Source organism: Poecilia latipinna, unplaced genomic scaffold (genome assembly GCF_001443285.1).
Source record: "Poecilia latipinna isolate Pla-1442-1.1 unplaced genomic scaffold, P_latipinna-1.0 Scaffold32, whole genome shotgun sequence".
In the NCBI taxonomy this organism is placed as follows: domain Eukaryota; kingdom Metazoa; phylum Chordata; class Actinopteri; order Cyprinodontiformes; family Poeciliidae; genus Poecilia; species Poecilia latipinna.
In genome coordinates this window covers 127,941-148,656 of record NW_015112648.1, presented here as the reverse complement: position 1 = coordinate 148,656, position 20,716 = coordinate 127,941, and the positions used below count along the sequence as shown (strand labels likewise).

At 35.5% G+C, this 20,716-nt stretch overlaps 1 protein-coding gene across 6 annotated transcripts; it reads right to left on the bottom strand.

Annotated features, from left to right (window-relative positions):
• Nucleotides 1-1,948: 1,948 nt before the first annotated feature.
• Nucleotides 1,949-20,710, bottom strand: LOC106953022 (coiled-coil domain-containing protein 158-like). 6 transcript variants are annotated; one of them, XM_015041538.1, is made up of 22 exons: nucleotides 20,545-20,709; nucleotides 20,318-20,326; nucleotides 20,172-20,226; nucleotides 19,126-19,256; nucleotides 17,579-17,754; nucleotides 17,387-17,493; nucleotides 17,010-17,310; nucleotides 16,874-16,926; nucleotides 16,046-16,138; nucleotides 15,798-15,879; nucleotides 15,493-15,612; nucleotides 12,019-12,162; nucleotides 11,650-11,833; nucleotides 10,478-10,630; nucleotides 9,246-9,358; nucleotides 8,638-8,796; nucleotides 8,424-8,516; nucleotides 7,247-7,363; nucleotides 5,217-5,344; nucleotides 4,111-4,170; nucleotides 3,870-3,928; nucleotides 1,949-2,129 (listed from the first exon to the last, which is right to left on the bottom strand). In XM_015041538.1, the coding sequence occupies exons 4-22, from the start codon at nucleotides 19,232-19,234 to the stop codon at nucleotides 2,014-2,016; spliced, it is 2,367 nt and encodes a 788-aa protein (XP_014897024.1). In that variant the 5' UTR covers nucleotides 19,235-19,256; nucleotides 20,172-20,226; nucleotides 20,318-20,326; nucleotides 20,545-20,709; the 3' UTR covers nucleotides 1,949-2,013. The 6 variants fall into 6 exon arrangements, 5 of the variants coding, with proteins under 5 accessions (XP_014897024.1, XP_014897033.1, XP_014897003.1 ...); XM_015041547.1 differs by having other exon boundaries at nucleotides 20,318-20,323; XM_015041517.1 differs by lacking the exon at nucleotides 20,545-20,709 and having other exon boundaries at nucleotides 20,318-20,486.
• Between the last annotated feature and the right edge of the window lie 6 nt (nucleotides 20,711-20,716).

Here is a 20,716-nt window from a genome sequence, read left to right as displayed (position 1 = left end):
AACTAACTTACAAGTAAGTTAAAGCAAGTAAAATTAGCTTGTTTTAAGTCAATCATTCTTTAATATAGATGAAGAAGTATTAGTAATACTGGCAGATTGTCACTTATAAATTTTTTTTTCCATGTTATAAGTGAATTAATGCAAAAGTGAAACTAATATTAAGGAATTATTGACTTAAAACAAGTTCATATATTTTGCTGAAAAGCTACTTTAAAGTTAGTTTTGTTTTATTTCAAGTCTACTAAGATATTTACACTAGAAACTAAAATTACTTGGTAAGATTTTGTTTTTTTGCAGTGTGCAAAGTTTTCCTTTTTGTCCATTAACATCTAAAAACTGTGGAGCACATTTGGTTTTTGTTTGTCTTTTATGTTCTTTGCATTTGCATCAAGCTTCATCAAAATGTGTAAAAAGCAGCTTCAGGATTTAAATGTGGCCTTTGACTAGGCCATTCTGACATAAATATTCTTTCTTGGTCGTCAATGAAAAATAATTTCAACTTTAAATCAGCTTAAGTGTAAAATACTCCTAAAACAAACCAACATTTGTGGCATATAACAAACACAGAGAAAGTTTAACTAAATTTATAGTGTTAAACTTTTATTAAAAGTTTTTTATTAAACTTTTATTCAAAAACTGAACGGCTGTGTAGAACTATTGAAAGATTAAACGAATGATTTATAATTATTTCCTGGCTACTTTAAATAACAAATCCAAGCCCAAGAAACAGTTAACAATATAAATAAATACAAGGTGAATAAAAAAAGAAAGAGTTAAATATAACAAACACTTAAATGAGCAGTGATACGTTTCAGGAAATAGTCTGTCTTTCCCGTAAGACGCACTTTGAGACAAGATTAGATAATCTGAATGTTTCTGCTACACCAGAACAAACACAGATAATAAACACAAGATCTTCTGACAGTTCCCATCTGGACTGTTTTCATCCAGTTTCCACATTTATATGAGGAACGGATTCCTGTAACAGGAGGGTTAGGGTTAGGCCAAAACAAAACTACAAAAATTAGCATTTTCTGCAAAAACGCAGTCTGAATGCTTTAAGATGAATATTTTTAGTGAAAACTGCAGAAACATTTAAAGTCAAATGCAGAAAAAAGATTTACAGAAATGTAAGAAAAAAGCAGAAACAGCAGAAAAAAGCAAAGAAAAACCGCAGAAGAGGGAAAACTTTCTGTCAATCCAAAAATAAAAGAGCATTAGAAATTTATGCTGAACACAGTTTACAAAGCTAAACTGAAAGGTAACAATCAGTCAGTCAGTCAGTCAGTCAGTCAATCAATCAATCAGATTTTATTAGATTTTATTTTTCATTTCAGCAACAAGGCATTTCAAAGTGCTTTACATCATAAAAAACACAAAAATCAAAGAAAATTAAAAAGAAAGGAAGCAAGGAAGTGAACAAGAGAAGTGAAATGAGTTGAATCATGTTTAGATGGGAACTAACAGGACTATCATTATTACGTTTGTGTAATATCTAATGTGTTGTAAACAATCTGAGTCATAATGTTTACATTTCTTTCCATCTTGACAGAAAATAATGAAGTGAAAAGTTAATGTAAACTAAACACTTTATTAGATAAAGTGATGAAAAGTTGCTTGGTTTTTGGTTTATGAAATCTTCAGCGATCAAACTTCCTCTGGTGAGTTTTCAAAAACCAAATAACAGAAATGATTAAAAGCATTTGTTTATTCTGCCTGTCATCTGTTACTGATCAGCTTTAAATATTTTGGCTTTGGGTTGGATCTAAAGCAGCTTCTGAAAGTTCAGAAAGTGAAATCTCCGTTCAACATATTGAAAAACAAAACCTAACAAATGACTAAATCTGTAAAAAAAAAGTGTCTGTTGTTCATTGCATCACATGTCAGCCTCTCTGGATTACACTCTGTTATGTCTGAGTCGCACACAAACACAGTCTGTAACGGCTCATAAATTTCCCATTAAAAATTTAATCATCTTACTGACACAAGGACTCAGCCTCACATTCTTCATGTTTAGTGGTAGCTGTTGGGGTCAGAGGTCAGGAGGGTGTGGACAGGTGACCTGCGGCTCAGTGAGAGTGGGAACGTGTTGTACTTTGCTGAAATCACTGGGCTCGAAGTTAAAAGGCCTGGAAAAGTCAGAACATGCATTAGAGAAACACAGCTGTGCAAAAATAAGAGACCACTGCAAAATGATCAGTTTCTCTGGTTTTACTCTTTATAGGAAAATGTTTGAGTAAAATGAACTTTGTTCTTTTATTCTATGAACTACTGACAACATGTCTCTGAAATTATAAGCAAAAATTTAGTATTTATTTGCAGAAAATGAGAAATGGTCAAAATAAGGAAAAAGATGCAGCACTTTCAGACCTCAAATAATGCAAAGAAAACAAATTCATATTAATTTAGAAACAACAATACTAATGTTTTAAGTCAGGAAGAGTTCAGAAATCAGTATTTGGAGGAATAACTAGGAGGTTTTCAGTGCAGTGGACTCTTCATTCTTTACAGAGCTGTAGATGGATAAAAAAATTTTATCTCATAAAAACATCTTTCCTTTAATTTTAATAAAATTTATTCCAGTTACACATAGAAATTACTGGCATCACAATTATTATTGGTGCTTTATAAAATTACTTACTCTTCACCTTTTTCCAATTGATCTGAGTGTCTAGGAACGATCATTAGCATTCAATGTCTTAATGTTTCCGTGGGGAACAAACATGATGTGACACAGAGAGGCTTCATCAGAGCTTAGAAACTTTCTCTGCTCCCATAAGTAAACACAGATGGAGATATTAAACTGTGGAGGGCAATCTTTTTATTGCCTCATAAACATATACTTACTATTAGGATCAAATAATTTTTATTTAAGACATTATCGGGTTAAAGACAACATTTGTCGCTGCTCTTTTCGTCAATGTGAGGGCGAAAGTATTGAACATCTATTTGTGGAGTGTTCTCATACTGTAATGTTTTGGTCAGAAAACTACTTACAGAAAAAATGAGAAAGAACATTGTTTTATCAAATTTGCTCATCTTTACCAATTCAACCTTTTATTCAGATGAAATATATATAGTTAATCTAATTATAATCCTAGCAAAATATTATGTCCACAAGATGAAACAGAGTGAAAAAAAAAAACATTTAATAATTTTAAAGAAACTGACTTATCCTGCCTCTGTTGAAAAACATAACTTTAATAATAAAGAACTTGTAAAAACATGAACTCTTCTTCAGAAATTTAATTTTATTTCATAAGCAGATCCCTCTGTTATGTTTTATACATTTATTTTTGCTGTAATAGACACTTTTTATATGTATTTGAATGTATTTTTGACACTTTTTATTAAGAAATTTGCATAGACCAAAAGATATACATTGTTTTATTTGACCAATTTATGAATATATTTATTTAACTTTTGTTTTTTGCTTTATTTATTCTACCTTAACACCAACACTGTATATATTCCAGGAAGACACGTCTGTATTAGCATAGTGAATGTAAATGTTTTGCAGTTTGCTTCAGGAACCAGGGATGCACTGATTAACCTTTTTCACTTCCAAAACCGATACTGATATCTGATGTTTCGTATCGGCTAATACCGATCTGATACAGAAAAACAATGCTGAATTAACTTAAAACACTTATTTTATTTAACACAGACATAAATATACTGAAGTAAAAGTGTATTTGTAATTCAGTGCTTAAATTACAGTATGAGATTATGCTGCTGCAATGAATTTATATTAAAATATTTCCTGCATTTTACAAGGAGAGGCAGTTATTACCGTGTGTGCGGTCACATAAAAATAAAAACGCTTCCAAAGAGGTAAATTGAAAACAACAGGCAGATTTACTGCTCACCGTCTCTGTTGTTGACTGTTTGCCCGTCCAGCTCTGTTGCCTCCAGAAAACGTTGCTTACTGTATGCGGCGTTAGCACAAACACACTCAGGTTACGTCACTTTGCTCAGAGTGAAAAGCTTTGTCTAACGCTGTAAGAGAGGAAACGCTGGGAGAATCTTTAAAAACACAACCAGTTGTACTGAACACAGCGGGAAAGACAAACAGAGAGGACTCCAGGGAGGGTTGGCCAGGCTGCCTACCTGTCAAACGTTTTCCTCCTCACACTGGAGCAGACTTTCAGTCCTTCCTCATCCTCAGCACTGCGTTACGTGACAGAAGAAATACACTGTAAATATCTGGTGGATCCTACCGTTGAATTAGGTTATAAAACCAACTTAAAGCTGCATTGTGTAACTTTTATAAGAATTTTTTTAAACATCTATATTTTGTTGAAAATGTCACTATTTTGTGGTAGTATAGTATGAAACGGATAATTAAAAAATCAAAATATCAAAAAAAATCAAGCTGCCTTTTCCCAGTGTTCCCAGTGCTAACTAGAAACAACCAATCAGAGCGAGCAGGCGGTCTCTGCACTGTCAATCTGAAAGCACAGCCTGTTGTGAATGCTAAGGCTAGCTAGCATAGCCACCAATGACGGCGGATGAACGGTGATGTCTGAAGAAGTGACTTCGTCAAAAAAATAAAAACGCTTAAAAAAAAAAAAAAAAAAAATCTTGCTGAGTAATTTTTGTCTAGTTTCTAGTGCAGATATCTTAGGATACTTGAGAAAAGAAAAAACAAGTTACTTTTCAGCAAGATATAGCAGCTTGGTTTAGGTCAATAATTCCTTAATACTGATGAAAGTGTGATTCTTACATTGGCAGTTCATTTAACTTATAACAAGACATTTTTCCCAAGTTATAAGAGAAATAATCTGCTAATGGAACGAGCAGTGAACCATTGGTTAGGAGGTTTTCTGTGTATAACTGTGTAGATTGGATCACAAACTTAGGTTGGACTTATTGTGGCTTCAGTTGATGCACTTTTGGACTTTTTAATAATATTCTAATTTACTGAATATGACTGTAGATTTACTGCATGAATGTTTGTTTACTTCAGCTGAAAGCAGAAACCTCATGATAAAAAAAAAATCAAACAAATATTTTCCAGAATAGCAAAGCCAACAGATTATCAGTAGCATATGAAACCAGTGAGTGAACCCAGTCATATGGATCCACACCAGCTCCTCCTGCATTCCACTGACTTCTTGCACAATCAGCAGCATCACATGGTGTTTAAATGTGACCTGGGCTGCGATACAGAAGAAGCTAATCTTGGCAGAGTGTGAGAACGGAGAAAGACGTACGAAGCGGCGGCAGCGTGCGGCCTCTCCGGCGCAGACATTCTCCTGCTGGCGGCGTACTTAGAGCTGTGTGGTCTGTCGTCTGCTTGCATCTCTTTGACGAGAGCTCTGCGCTCGCACTTAGAACTCTCCTGCATTCAGCATCCAGAGAAAAGGAGGACGTAAATAAAGCTACAGTAATAACAAACTTATAGGACTTATAAGTCTTATAAAATTACATTTGATCAGGTTTTAATAAACAAACACAGCGATCCAGGTCATGTGTAAGCCTGTCACAATAAGCAATTTATCAATTAAATGCATGATGAATTAATATGAGTTCAGTAATTTCCGATGATTCATATTTCTGGAAGGGACATTTCATTTTCAGAGATAATCCAATTTATTTATGGTTTCGGTTTTAAGTGGTTTTTATTTCTGTTCTATTCATTGTTTTTGGTGTGTTTTATTTTGGATATTTTGAATATCTCCCAGAAGTTAAGCGTTCTTTACAAAATTGAAGTTAATTAGTTTTTGGTAACTATGGAAAACTGGCATTATTATAACATTATCAAAATCACTTGAAAACGGTTTCAAAATGACAGTATTATTATTTATTGCCAATTCGCAATAATTACTGGTACAATTTATCTTCCAGGAAAATTTGTTGTCATGACAGGCCTAAAGATGTGTTAAACTCAAAGGTTGGGAGCCAAATCCGGCCCGCCATAGCATCTGGAAGCCAGTTAGTAACATTAATTCAATCTGGAAGATAACAGTTGTGTGCTTGAATATTATTTTATCAATTATCAATTTTTATCAATCAGTTTTTATCTGTATACTGCTAAATAACATCGGTCCCTTCAATGTTTTGCAGAAATTGACGCAAAATCAACAGACACTTTTTCACACTAAAGTATAATTGTGAGTTTATAGCAAATTTTCATCAAAAAGTGTTAAGGAAAACATTGGGTTTAAGTAATGCTAACTCCCAACTGCAGGTGGCAGTATTTCCTAATTCTACTCCACTGCTGCCTCAGTTTTACTTCATGTCAAGTTATCATCTGTGATCGATAAGGAGAGAAACTGAAACTCACATTTACCGTCACTCATAAATACAGGACAATATGGCTGAAAAACATATCACGATATAAGTGTTTCATATCAGACATTGATAATTATTGATTAGTTTTTTGTTTTAAATATTTGAAATACTGCGTGTGTGACCTTTCCTGTTTTATCCAGTTTCGACTCAACACTGTTGTTTCTTATTTTAAGTCTATATGAGGCACGGTGGTGAAACCTTAAACTGCTGCTGTGCCAGTTACTCAACAGGTTGTTGCTAGGTAACCACAAGCAACCCTAGCTGTTGCTAGGTAACCAAAGAGAGAGTCAGTTAGTTGATTCCACCAACCTTTTTTTAGCTTGCAGTGAAAGGTTGAGCAGCTAAAGCCTTTCCTCTGCCTACATCTCCCAGAATGCTTAGCAACTCAGCATCAGAGTTCAGTGAATATTCTATCATACGTATTATCTACTAATATTTATCCTGTGTATATTGCGATATATATTGTTATTAATTTATTGTCCAGTCCTAAGCAAATATCTTGCAAATATTTCTAAAATAGCTCTACAAAAATCACCGATTCTGAATGAAAAATATCCCCAAAACAAACAATGTGAAAAGATGCTCAATATTATTTAATTCTAAGAGGTACTTAATAAACTCAGATAGACCTATTTATTAATATTTTTGTTAAAGGGCTTTATCAACACATTCTGGTACAACCGGCCCTTTGAGAACATTCATGACCTTGACATGGTTTGAAATGAAAAAATAGTTTGCTTTAAGATAAAGCTGTGTAGAAGTTACCATCTGATTTCCCCTCATGGAGCAGGAATGTGAGTTTGGAGTGTTTCTGATTTAAAGACGAAGCAGATGTGCTGAGCGGGGGCCTTTGCTGCCAGATAAAAATGATTAATCCGTGCGCTCGACGCGCTGGGACCACAGGGACAGACAAAAAGGCAAAGCGATGTGGGGAGGTTTCTGACCGTACCTTGATCTGGGTGTTGAAGGAGAGCCGGGGGGAGGGCGGGGCGGACTGTACAGACCGGGTCCTGCAGTTCAGATCAGATGGAGCCGAACATGTGCACAGACTCCCACCCTGGAGTTCCTACAGGAACAAAAGAGGTTTTGAATGAAGACATGCGAAAAAATCTTCAACATTAAAATTAAAATGAGCATGAAATGATGATGGAAGGTTTTTAGAAACATTCTCACTCTGACACTTGCTCAGATTTCAGTTTTCTACAACCAAACTGTGCTGTGGTTGGCTCAGTTTAAAAGTTGACTGGGTTTTCTGGGAGTCTGGCCTCCACCAACTGTTTTATTAACCGATCAAGTTTATTTGTTTAGAACATTTCAGTAAAAAGGCAAGTCAGAGTCCTTTCATCACAAAACCAACATAAAGGATCAATTAAAACAAGCAATAAACGTTACATTTTGTCAAATATCGTCATCAAGCAACAGTACATCAAACATGTTGATCGATGCTCCAGCGTAGTGTTGGAGGCAACACTACACCGAGTTTCTGATTTAAAGGAACTCAGTGTTTCAGTGGTTTTGCAGTTTTCTGAAAGTTTGTTCCAGATTTGTGGTGCATAGAAACTGAATGCTGCTTCTCCGTGTTTGTTTCTGGTTCTACGTTCTGCAGACCAGAACCAGAATACCTGAGAGGTCTGGAAGGTTGATACAACAACAGCAGATGTTTAACGTGTCGTGGTGCTAAGCCGTTCAGTGACTTATAAACTAACACGAGTATTTTAAAGTCTGTTCTCTCAGTGTAGGGACTGTAGAACTGGGTGATGTCCTCTGTTTTCCTGGTTTTAGTCAGAACTCCAGCAGCAGCGTTCTGGATCAGCTGCAGCTGCAGGATTGATTTTTTTAGTCAGACCTGTAAGGACACTGTTGCAGTAATCAATGCAACGAAAGACAAACTCATGGATGAGTTTCTCTAGATCTTGCTGAGACATTAGTCCTCTAATCCTGGAGATGTTCTTCAAGTGACAGAAGGCTGACTTTGAAACTGTCTTTATGTGGCTCTGTAGGTTCAGGTTACTACACCCAGATTTTGGATCTGAAGGCTAGTTTCAGTAATAACTGAAGATAAATAAATTGAGAAGATTCATTCTTTAAAGAAAAAAAACTGGTGTTCTGGTTGAGAGTAAATTTACCTTCAAGTTCAGAGCATGTTGGAGTTTCAAGCGAAAATGTTCCTGCTCTCTCAGCTGGAGGAAATCCTGACAGTTCGCCAAACTTTCACACATCTTTAAGAACATATAAGAAAAAATTAAGAAAAACTATGTTGAGACCAAGAACGACACTAAGAAAAGAAGAAAATCTCAGAGTAAATGTCTGTCTTGGGTCAGGTTTAGTTTCGTGTTTCACCTTGTTAAGGATTCCCTCCAGCTCAACGATCCGCTCCCGCAGCTGACGGTCTTTGGAGCGAAGGGCCTTCAGTTCACTGCCAAGCTGCCTCTTTTCCTCCCTGGCGAAGGTGAGGTCCTGAAGCTGATGGTGCGCCTCCAGGTTCAGGCGACGCTTCTCCTGAAAACAGAAAAAACAAAATAAAAAACAGCAATAGAGCAAATGTTACCTAAAACAGAGAGGCCACACATTCCTCCTAATATTTCTAGACTCAAATATCAAGAACTATCAGCTAATTTTACAATACTGATACAAAAGTTCAATATGAATTTACTACAAATTTACCTGATGGATGGATGGATGGATGGATGGATGGATGGATGGATGGATGGATGGATGGATGGATGGATGGATGGATGGATGGACTGTACAGATTTTTCCAGACATTTTTTCTTTGTATCAAATGATTATATATTAACGGGCCTGCATGACATCATAATAAAACATTTTCTGTTATTATTCTTATTTCTCAGATGTCTTCAGCAGGAACTCTGCAGGTGTTTCTCTACAGGTGAGAAACTGCAGCACTTGGTCTGCCAGTGTATGAAAAGTGTTGGAAAAGTTTTAACCTGCTGCAGTTTCTCCACTTTCTCCTCCAAATGTTGGATTCTGCTCTGCATGGTGTCAATCTTCTCTCTCTTGGCGGTGATCTCCTTCTGCATGTCCAAAGCCACCTGCAGGCCTGGGAGAGCCGCACATGCATTAGTCCTAATGACCAGGATTTTACTAAAAGAAACACAATCAGAGCTGAAACCAACAATTATTTCAGTCATCAATTAATCTATTGAGTATTCTGACGATTAATCGTTTAACCCGATAAAATAATTGGCACATTCTGCAGATTTTTTACCTAAAGCTTCTTTATACAATATTCCAAACAAATAAAAATGCAAATAAACAAGAAAATAAAAATGTATTGCCTAAATGTATTGCCTAAAATTAAACAAGTTTTTTTACAGGCTGATCTGTAAAACTAAATTTTTTCAATAAACTGATTAATAATTGGATGCAAATGATTATTAGCAGATGATTTTTTTCACAGAATTTGACCTGGGTGAAGCTGAAACAAAGCCAACTGAGTTCTGGGTGGAATAAATTTACAAATTCTTGTTTTTAATTCATCTTAATACAAAACATAGACACGTTTATAGTTCTAGCTTAATGACTGCTCTGACTGTGTTTGTGTCTGTTTATTCCAATTAACAATTAATCAATGACTAAATTAGTTAACGATCATTTCAATAATCGATTAATCACAATTAATCCGATTAGTCGTTTCAGCCCTATTTATCTGTGTTCTTTATTTTATGAGGAAGCATCAAGTGCAGGCCTGTCACGATAACAAAGACTGCTGGATGATAAATTGTCCCAGAAGTTATCGCGAAAAAAGATATTATTGTTGTTTTGAGACCATTTTCAAGTAATACAAAGGTGATAGCACAATAATGCAAATAATGTAATTGTTATGCCATTAAAGATAGAAGATAACCTTTAATTTCTAATGAACATATAATACTGGAACTGGAAAACATTTTAAATGTACAAAATAAATAAACAAAACACCTGAAACAACATGTAAAATGAGTCCAAATTAAAAAGGGGCTTGTTGAGACCAAGCCACCAGACTGAAGAGGTTTTACATCCAGTTTTTGCCAGAAAAAAGAAAAACAAACAATCATGCCAATGAAAATGATCTAATTCTTTTTAATTTATCATGTGACAGATTGAGACTTTTGCTTATTATTATTGTTATTATTGTGCCATGTCTTTTCCTTTAGTTTCAAATGAAGGTGTAACAAACCATGCCCGTCGGCTGCTTTCAGGGTCCTCAAGCTGCGTCGGATCTTATGGAGCTCATCATGGGCGCTGCCCAGCTGGCTCTGGAGCTGCAGCACCACGCCTTCATGCTCCTCGTTCTTACAGCTGTGGAGCCGCTGCAGGTTCTCCAGCTGCTCTGAAATCGCGCCCACAAAAACACGTGAAACATCCAAAGAGCAAGCAATCGCTTATAACCAAACAAATGCAACAATGGAAGGGCTTGGTTGGCTTTGGAAACGTACCAAAGACAGTTCAGCGTTTGGTTTACACAGCTGGACAGAAAGATGATCTGATCTGATACAAGATCTGATCTGATCTTTCTAGGAGAAGCTGTGTGAGATATAATACAAGCTGCAACTATAACTAATCCTGTCACTATAAATGACTTGAGATTATTTTCAGGTAATATATTGATAGTACCATAATAATGCAAGTTCACTCTCTCTTTAATTTTATAAAGAACACTTTACACTTGAACTGGAAGATATTTTAAATATCGAAAATAAAACACAACTATCAAAAGCAATAAATAAAAAACAACAGACAACAGAAACCATAAATAAAATAGATGATGATGTCACTGTGAGCAAAATGGCCCTTCAAATAACAAGAAATTAGTTGAAGGAAAACAGTTCCTTTTTTGTTTATTTTTTCCTCCAGTAAAATAACTAAAATTTCAAAACAGCATTTTGTATTTACTCTGATGAATGGAAACATTTAGAATCAGAATATTCTAGATTGATCGCCAAGGAGAAATTGCTTATCTGTTGACAAATATTAGCAAATACAAATGTAACTTAAACCATAAGTGATATAGTTTAAGTAAGAAATTATTTAGTATTTTAAGTATGAATTAAATAAAAATGTGTAAATAAAATAAAAACGTATGCACATTGAAATGTGTTAATCTCTAAAAGAGTCCAGAGTAAACTTAAAGACATTTTATAATCGTAAGCCTCTGTGGTGGATTTTTAAAATTGTGATTTTAAAAAAGCTATATCAGAAGAAATCTGCAGGAGGAAAATACTTTTTCAACATATTGTGTCAATTTTACCTCAAATTAATAAAGTTTTATCTTAATATTTAGTGAAAACAACAGAAATGATACAGAATCAACAGCAGCAGTCCGTCTGTGACGATATAAACTCTACCTACTGTTGAGATTGAAAAGCTGCACGCGCTGCAGCTCCATCTGCTTCACAGCTTGCTGTTTGTCCAGAGTTTCCTGATGAAGGTGCTGGTTCTGGTCGGTCAGGGAGTTCTGCAGCTCACGCCTCTCACGGTCCAAACGCACCACCTCAGACTTTTGTTGGGCTAATTCAGCCTGCAGAATCTGGCACTAAACAGTTACAAGATGCTGAGAGTAAACTTGGACAGAATGGCAGGTAAGGTATCAATTGATTCACATAAGGAATAATAGATGACCTGCTAATCGTTATTTAGTCTGGGAACCTGCTGGTTTTGTTGTTCCTTTATCTAACATTCTTTGTCTTTTTCCTGCAGAAGTTCCTGAAGTTTCCTTACCTCTTGTGACCTTTGCTCTGTAAGCATCTGCAGGCAGGATTTCTCCTCTCCGGCTCTGAAAAGCTGCTTTCTGGTCGACTCCAGATGTCCTCTCAGAGTCTTCATATCTTCCCTGAATTCAAGCTGCTGCTTCTCACAAACAGACTGAGTGAAAGACGACAAAACAGAGGTGTGATGACATTTAAATGGGAAAATAAAACAGATTCTTACACATTTAACCGTGTTTTAAACTTATTCTAGACCTGGCACAATAACAAATTTTGCTGGCCGTTAAATTGTCCCAGAAGTTATCGAGATAATATTGTTGTTTTGAGACCATTTTCAAGTAAAATAATGGTAATGTAATAACACATTCTCAAAGATCCCTAAACTTTAAAATCTACTGAACATTTCAACTGGAAGACATTTTAAATATACAAAATAAACAAACAAAACAACACATAAAATGAATTATGAAGTCGGTAAACAAAATGAAGACTTTTTACTTCCAGTTTTTTTAGAAAGAGAGAAAAAAGAAAAATTATAAATCATGCAAATGAAAAATATTGGGCTAATTTTAATTGATCTTGCAATTAATTTATTTATTGCGACAGGCCTGTCTTATACTTTCATCATGTTTTAGTAAAAGCTGCAATGAATCAAACGCCTTGAACTTTTTACATTTTGTTAATTTATAGTGACTGCAATGCATCTTCATGTCAGACCAACAAAAACGAGTGCAAAATCTTTTAATGGAAGGACAGAATTACATAGCTTTATATGTTTATTAAAATTGACAATCTGAAAAGTGTGGCATGCATTTATATTCAGCCTTCATGACTAAATTCTTTGTCGAATCACTATTACACCTGGAAAGCTTTGGCTGATTTAGTGTGTGCCATTTTGCTAATTCTTTTTAACAAAATAATCACAAACTCAGATTGAATAAGGAGGATCTTCACAATAACTTATAATATTTTGCAAACAGGCCAAAAAAGTTTAGCTTAGGTCTCATCTTACCAGAGAAATTCCTTCCATATTTTAGCTGCTTCTTGTACATCGATTGTAGCGACATAAATGGGACTTCTTATGGCTTTCTTTCATAAAAGCAGTGTACATAACAAAAACAATTTATGGAAAAAATTTTCAAAATGTGTTTAGGGACCTTTTAGTAAGTTTGATATAATATTTTGTGGTACTATTGCAATAACAATAAAAAAAATTGGAATAAAAAATCTATTACTTCTTTTTTTAATAATTTCATGGTTGTTTTTGAATGGTGCAGCATTCGTAGCCTCACAAATACAAACATGCTCTTGAAAAACATTCTGATTTGAAATGGACGCCACCAAACTGCACACAGTAACTCCATTCAATTATATTTTAAATTTTACTTATTTTAATCGATGCTCTCGTGGAACAAACAGTGGAGAAAACAGTAAAGTAAAATTGTCAAAGTACTGTCAGTTTTTTTTCTTTCCAGCATCTTTAAATGAAATTCTTCAAGACAACAATAAATAAAAATTGTTATTATAAAACATTTTTCACATTAAATGCTCACCACTACCTTTCATCTGATTTATACAAACTTCTTAAAAATCAAGTGGCATTTTCTCACCAGCCCAACAGAAGAAAATAACATTCATTAGTGGATTCAGATTTGTTTTGGTGCCATCTGAAGAATAGTTTTAAGGCGGAAATGGGAAATTATTTAAAATCTACTTCTACTTGTCATGACACTTTGACAGAAACACAGTTATTTACAATTAACAGCATCACATTTCATTAGTTTGTATTTGGTGCTTTATATTTTTATTTGACTTCTCAGCCACTCCACATGCAGATATTCAAAGGAAAAAAGCCACATCAATGGAAAACAAGAAAAAGTCTGAATCACACAAGAGGAGGAGAAGAAGACAACTAAAGAAAGGGAATGAAACATTTTCTGGGAGAGTCTAAAAATAGATGTGGAAGCAGCTGATCAATGAAGTGGCCCAGAAATAAGTTGATATATTGTAATGGGGCTAAATTTGCAGTATTTAATTATTTAAATCTATCAACTGGATTCACTTTGTGGCCACTTTCAGCAAAGCAAACATCTCTAAATTATCACAGAAGCTTTAAAGCTCTGGCATTTTCACACAAACAGCGAAGACTAATTATCTGCATTTTAAGCATTACAGCTTTTGCCACGATGCTCTGCTTGATATATATAAAACTTTATTAGAAATTCCTTTGGGTTTATTTCAAAAGATGGGTAAAGGTTTAAAGGGAAATTAGGAGGCAGAAGAAGAGGACAGATAGAAGGTTCGAGAAAACGCAATCAACATCCTAGAAGTCTGCCTCTACACCTGCAGAAAGAGAAAAAAAACAGTCAATTTTAGTTTATTATGCTAATTGCAAAAAAAGTTTTCTATCTAAGGGAAATAACCCACCCAATTATTTTGAGTCACTGTCCAGGAATAGGTTGTATTTATGATGCATGTGGTGACAACAGAAAGGAAAACTCCATTTCTGGCAGGCAGAAACGTCTAGTAGAACCCGGCTCGGCTGCATTTATATGACAAATATACGCAAAACTTTGTCAAAATTCCTCTAATGTTGAAAAAACACAATTTGGGCATTAAAAACATGGGGCGCCATCCTCCTCCTACTACTTCCTGTCGTCTTCTTTGTCTTTTCCCCCAGCAGTAACATCTGGTTGTTGACCACATGATTGGTGTGATCTGAAAAAAGTGTTTCCATTGCAGGTTTACGAAATACACCAACTTCCATACAGCTGGAAAACCATCTCATCTTACTTTTATTTATTGAAACACGTGAGTTTTTCCAAAATTGGTGTGTTTCCATTTCCATTAAGCTAATTTATTTTCATAATTCCAGTTTGAACAATTATATGGTAAGTGGAAGTCCAGGTAGTGTAAACATCCATCTGTCCTACTGACCCAATACAGGAAAACAGAGGCCAGGTCTGGGAGTACTTTCTATGTTACAGAAAAAGTAATAAAGCAGCAGTAAGTAGCAGGTATAGCTCTTTCCATTCTTTTGTCAAGGAAAGAGACACAAAAAGACAACGGAAAGGGTATCATCTAAAGAGAAAATACAAAGTCATCAGAACCAACAGGTTTTAAATACTGTGTAAAACATCAATATGAATTAATGGAAGATATTTATAAAGTGGTCCAACATGAATGATGGAGAATAAAATAAACTACTGACTGGGAAGAAGAGATAATTCAAATTTACTGATGCAAATATATGAATCTTTCTGCCCTTATAACACCTCTGACATGGATGGACGTCTACAACAATGAGCAGGGAATAATTTTTAACTGTTTAGGAATGTTTTGGAGAGCGTTACATCATGTAGTAATCTGCTGCTTTAGTCACTCAGACTGCTTTTCCTTAATCTACTGAAACATCAGCCTGAATGTAGATTTTTAATAACACAGCATGACAGGACTGAGGCGACGTAAGTAGGGTTTATTCTCGTACTTTAAGTAGTTGAAGTTGTGACTGCAGCTCTTTGACCTGCTGTAGCGATTGGTCTCTCTCTTTATGGGTGGCAAACAGTTCGGTCTCGGTCTCCAGCATCTTCTTCTCCAGGTAACTAACCTACAACGACACAAGCAGAAATCACAAACCCGAGATAAAGAGACTCATTTCTGCATAGGGAGCATTTTCACATGTTGACTGTGATGTTGGGTTGCTTCCTGTCAGGTTAATCAAACTTTAACTGTATAAAACAATGTAATTAGTGTTATCATTGTAGATAATAACATCATGATTTGATTCTTTACCTTGTCTCTGTAGCTGGAGACGGTTAACTCCAGTTCACTGATCTGACAGAGCTGCACTGAGGTCTGACTTTCAGCCAGGTTCCTACAAATTAACAAATGGGGTACAAATTAAATTGATTATTATTCTTATTATTATTACACAGACAGACTGCTTCAGTGACCGGGTGAAATATTGGTCTAGAATGTCCTGATTAACTCAGCATGAGACACACATTCAACATTTTCAGTAAGAGATTCAACATATTTACTTTAGCAGCCTCAACTTGTTGCATAAGCGGTGTTTGGATTTGTCAGTGAACATCGCCACCTCCTGGTCGAGACTTGCAATAAGGTTTTCCATCCTGGGGCAATGAAATGCAGAGACAGTTTCACAACTGAAACAAAACATTATTTGTTTCAGTTTAACAGGTTTTGACAGCAGTAGTTCGCAACAAGCCAAGTATGCTGTTGTAAGCTCATCCTTTCCAGTTATCTACTAATTGTTTGTATTATCTTCTTGTTTGTGTTCAACTCTGACTGAACGTCGGTTTTATTTCCTATTTTAACAAGAAGGTATGCATCTTGATGCGTAATGCAGCTGGAGCATTTCACATTATTTAGCACATTTTCAGAAGCAAGGCAGTTCAAAGTGCTTTACATGAGTTAGAAGGAAATATAACCAAAATAACAAAACCAAAAGAAAGACAAAAAAGTACAAAACTAAATATTGGTTCCACAAGTTTGATAAGAATAAGAATATGTCGTCCATAATTTAGAAACTAATAGGGGTTTCTTTACATCTTAGGCTTGTTCTGGATTAGAGAGGTATAAAATTAAACGTTGGTTAAGTATAAAAACTAGATGTTGGTTCCAGATGTTCTGGGCTGAGTTCTAGATTTGCATAAAGCTAAATGTTGGTTCTCCGTCTTTGATTCTTGTTCTGGGTCACTAAGTAAACTAACGAGAGTTTCTCTATTAAAAGAATAAAGCTAAATATTGTTCTAAAGTAGTAAGTACTGTATAGTAATAAGTAATTTAACTGAAACATTTATAAAGTTAATAAGCTATTTAAAAGGACATTGCAGCAGATCGTATACCTTTCTTGGTTATTTAGTCCTTCATATTCGCTGTTCCTCTGTTGGTCTTTTGACTGGTGTGGAAGAAAAGAAACATCATGAACATCAGGAGCTTAAAGGTACTGAATGAAATCCTTAGCTGAGTTTTAATACTTACTCTAAAATACGTCCAGTGTTGTTTATCTGTCTCCTTGTGGACATTTTCATATCCAGATTGTGGCTCTTGATGCTTCACAGTCTTATTACCGGCTGAGTTGTCCCCAAACTGCTTTTCATAAAGAATGTGGTAAACCCTCCTTACACACTTTGCCAGTGATTCTACTTCTCTTTGAAGAGCAAATGCCTCTTCTTCCGTCTCCGGAAGCTTCCAGACCTTCGACATTTTGACTTTCTGAAGTTCTTCCAACAAGTGCAGCATCTTCGCCATCTGACTGACCTGTTTCCTTGAGTCCTTTAACCTAACAGTAAGAAGATCTGTGGGTCAAAGTAAGTTATAGCACCTTCTGTACAGGAATGAATTAAATGTATGTTCACCTAAGGTCAGTCAGGGCGTCGTTCTCCATCTGAGCTTCATGCAGTTTAGACTTCAGGTGCATGATGGCTCTTTGGGGACTAAATGTCTCCTCTTCCTCACTGTGTGCCTTTATTTGAGAAGGTAAAGCACCAAATTGAGATCAATCAATATAATAGCACAGGGAATCAATGGCTGGAATGAACATATAAAACCTTATTTAGCTGTAAATGAGACAGCTGTTCTGCTGCATTTTCCAACGCATCCATTTCACTTGAGCCTCGGTCTCGCTGCACCTCGTCCTGTTTTAAAGTATCCATACAGTCGACAATAGCCTGAGTCAGCGTCTCAATGTGGGCTGAAAAACCAGCAGATTCTTCAGCTGAGTCATCTGCCACCAGTGAAAATTTAGTTTAAAACATATTGCGGGCAGCAGCATTGTAATCGTTGCAGAGAGCAGAAAAGAAACACTTTAAACAGGCTGAGTATTTATCTGTTCTTCTTTGCGAGCATTTTTATTCCAAAAGTCTTTGGCAAAAAATGTGCCATGAGTGCTGGATGACAACACATAATACAATTCACTTTTCAATTGGAGCTAAATGAACAGGATATTTCTGGTACATTTCCTTAAATGTGAACTTCATCACATTTCATCATGTTACAACCACAAACTTCTGCCTGTCTTATTCACATGATGTGTAGTAGAGCCACACAGAGCAGTAAATTAGGGCTGCAACCAACGATTATTTTAGGTATCGATTAATCCAACGAATGTTTTGATGGATTAATCAGATTTTATAAATTGCCATTGTGCAGATTTTATTTTATTTATTTATTTCAAACAGGATTTTAAAAACAAAGTCTATTTTATACAATATTAAAAATTCATAAAAATGCAAATAAACAGTTCAATTCCATATTTAAATAGGAAAATAAACACAGTAACACAGCATTCATTTAGTGTACACTCAATAATTTGTAGAAAAAGGATGCATCTGCAAAGAAAAATAAAATACTTCTAACATCAGCGTAAAAATCTCATCCCATTCTGCTTGACTTAGCATCAAAACAGGACTAATCTGTTGATTGCTGTTTGATTAACTGATTAATAACTGGACAGCAAAAGGTGCTTAATAGAAGATGTGTTTGTTAAGCTAAAACTAAAACAGGTGAAGCTAAAACTATGCCACTTGAGTTCAGATTTACATTTTTTTATCTTAATTGCAAAATGTATATATTTTTTGTACTGTCGTGTTCTTTCAGCAAATGGCCTTTTTTGAGTCTGTATACTCCAGTTAACAATTAATCTATTACTAAATCAGTTGATGACTATTTCAATAATTACTCGATTCATCACGTTTAATTGGATTAATAGTTTCAGGCCTACAGTAAATCATTGTGAAGCGGAAAAAAATGACACATGATTTTCCAAAGTGTTTAACAAATAACCTTAAAAAGTGTGTCAATTATAGCCCAATTTATCCTGATAGCTGTAAATTAAATCCACTGCAATCAATTGCTTTTGGAAATCACATAACTATGAAATAATCAAGCTATGTGCCATTTAATGTATGTATGAACACAGTTTTGTAAGAAAACAATAGTGAATAAACAGCATCCTGAAAACGAAGGTATGAACCCCTTTTAAAAAAACAGCCAATAAAGTTTGTGGTTGTAAAATCACAAAATGAGGAAGAGTTCAAGGGGTGTACTTCATTTTGAAAGGCCCTGTAATGTTAAAAAAACGGGCATTAAAACTTACTTTTGTGGCAGCTTCGTTCGGGCGATCTGTTTCTGTAAGGGGATCCAAACCTCCTCAAAGCTCCGCTGGGTGCATTTTGAATCTCCTCTCGTATGTCTTGTATTTCCATAGTCTGCCTGTTGAGTTCTTCACTGCTCAGAAAATTCACACACGTGTCATCTATAATCTGCAGTTTAAAATATGTTTCTGCAGACATTTAGGCTGCGTTCACACTGCAGCCTGAAGTGACTCAATTCCGATTTTTTGGCAATACCGATTTTTTTGCCGGGGCCGTTCCCACTGCCAGTAAATGCGACCTGTATGTGTTCTGCAGTGTAAACGGGCAACGACCTGAAAGTGTCCCGCATGCGCAGCAGAGGGCGCAATAGCGTCAGCGTTCTCAGTGTTCTACCAACCGCCATAAAAAGAAGAAGTGCTCAGTGTTTGCGGAAGTAAACATGGAGGCTAACGGTGGAGCTTAGCTTACATATTTGAAGTTGTTGTCCAACCAGAGCAGCATATTAACAACTTAATCCTCATATTGTCCGTCATGGTTGTTGTTTTTCTTCCCACTTGCGCTTATCAGGACGCAGAACAGTGAGATTTGTTGAGAATCAGTGACGTTCAGTTCGGATGAATGCGACCTGGACGTTAAGTCGCATTTGAATCGAATACGTATCGGATTTGGGTCACATTCGAAAAAGAATCCGACCTGTGCTGTTCACACTGCCATGAAAAGATCGGATACAGGTGGCATTGCGTCAAAAAAAATCGGAATTGAGTCACTTCAGGCTGCAGTGTGAACGCACCCTTATTCTTTGGAAAAAATACTCACTTTCCACAAATTTTAATTAAAAAATACACATTCAAGTCAATAAAATCACACCAAACAGTAAAGATTTAGAATATTAAACAATCTGTCGTAGTTGTGTACCAACTCAACCAAAACATTTGTAATATCCACTAAAAATTTTCATTCATCTATGATGTTTTCCACTTATCTGAGGTTTGATTTGACAAAAAGCCGAAGCAATATTCAAACGTAAATAAGATTTCAGCAGCATTACCTCAGTTCATCTAGAGTCCGATTAAATCTCAGATTAAGGGAAGCGCTTTGGGTTACTGTGAAGTAAGGAACAAATTAACAACAAAATCACACTATAGACACAAAGGCAAAAATAATTAAATTAAAATAAAACTTTAGTTAGCTTACCTCTGTCTGCTGCATCGTTAGCCACAGGAGAATCACCAAAAGTTAAAAAGTACGAATCAGTACCAACATGAGGCTTCTGAGGCCCAGGAGGTTTTGAATTAGACATTAATAGTTAAACAAATACAAAAATAATAGGAAAAAAATCACAATGGATCGTTAAGATCCATCTCCATGGAAACAGCGTCGGAAGCTAAGTTGGCTAACTGTTAGCACGCGTTCAAAATTACCTCGTAAAGATGTCGTAGCATATTTACGGAAACTGCCTCGAATAAAGTCAAATCCTGCATATGGTTTCTATAATATTAATAGGAGATAAACCAATAAAATATAGTTCACTTTCTGAGACAGGAAACTGGAAGGTGTTGACATTAGCGCCACCGACACTTTGAAAACGCACGT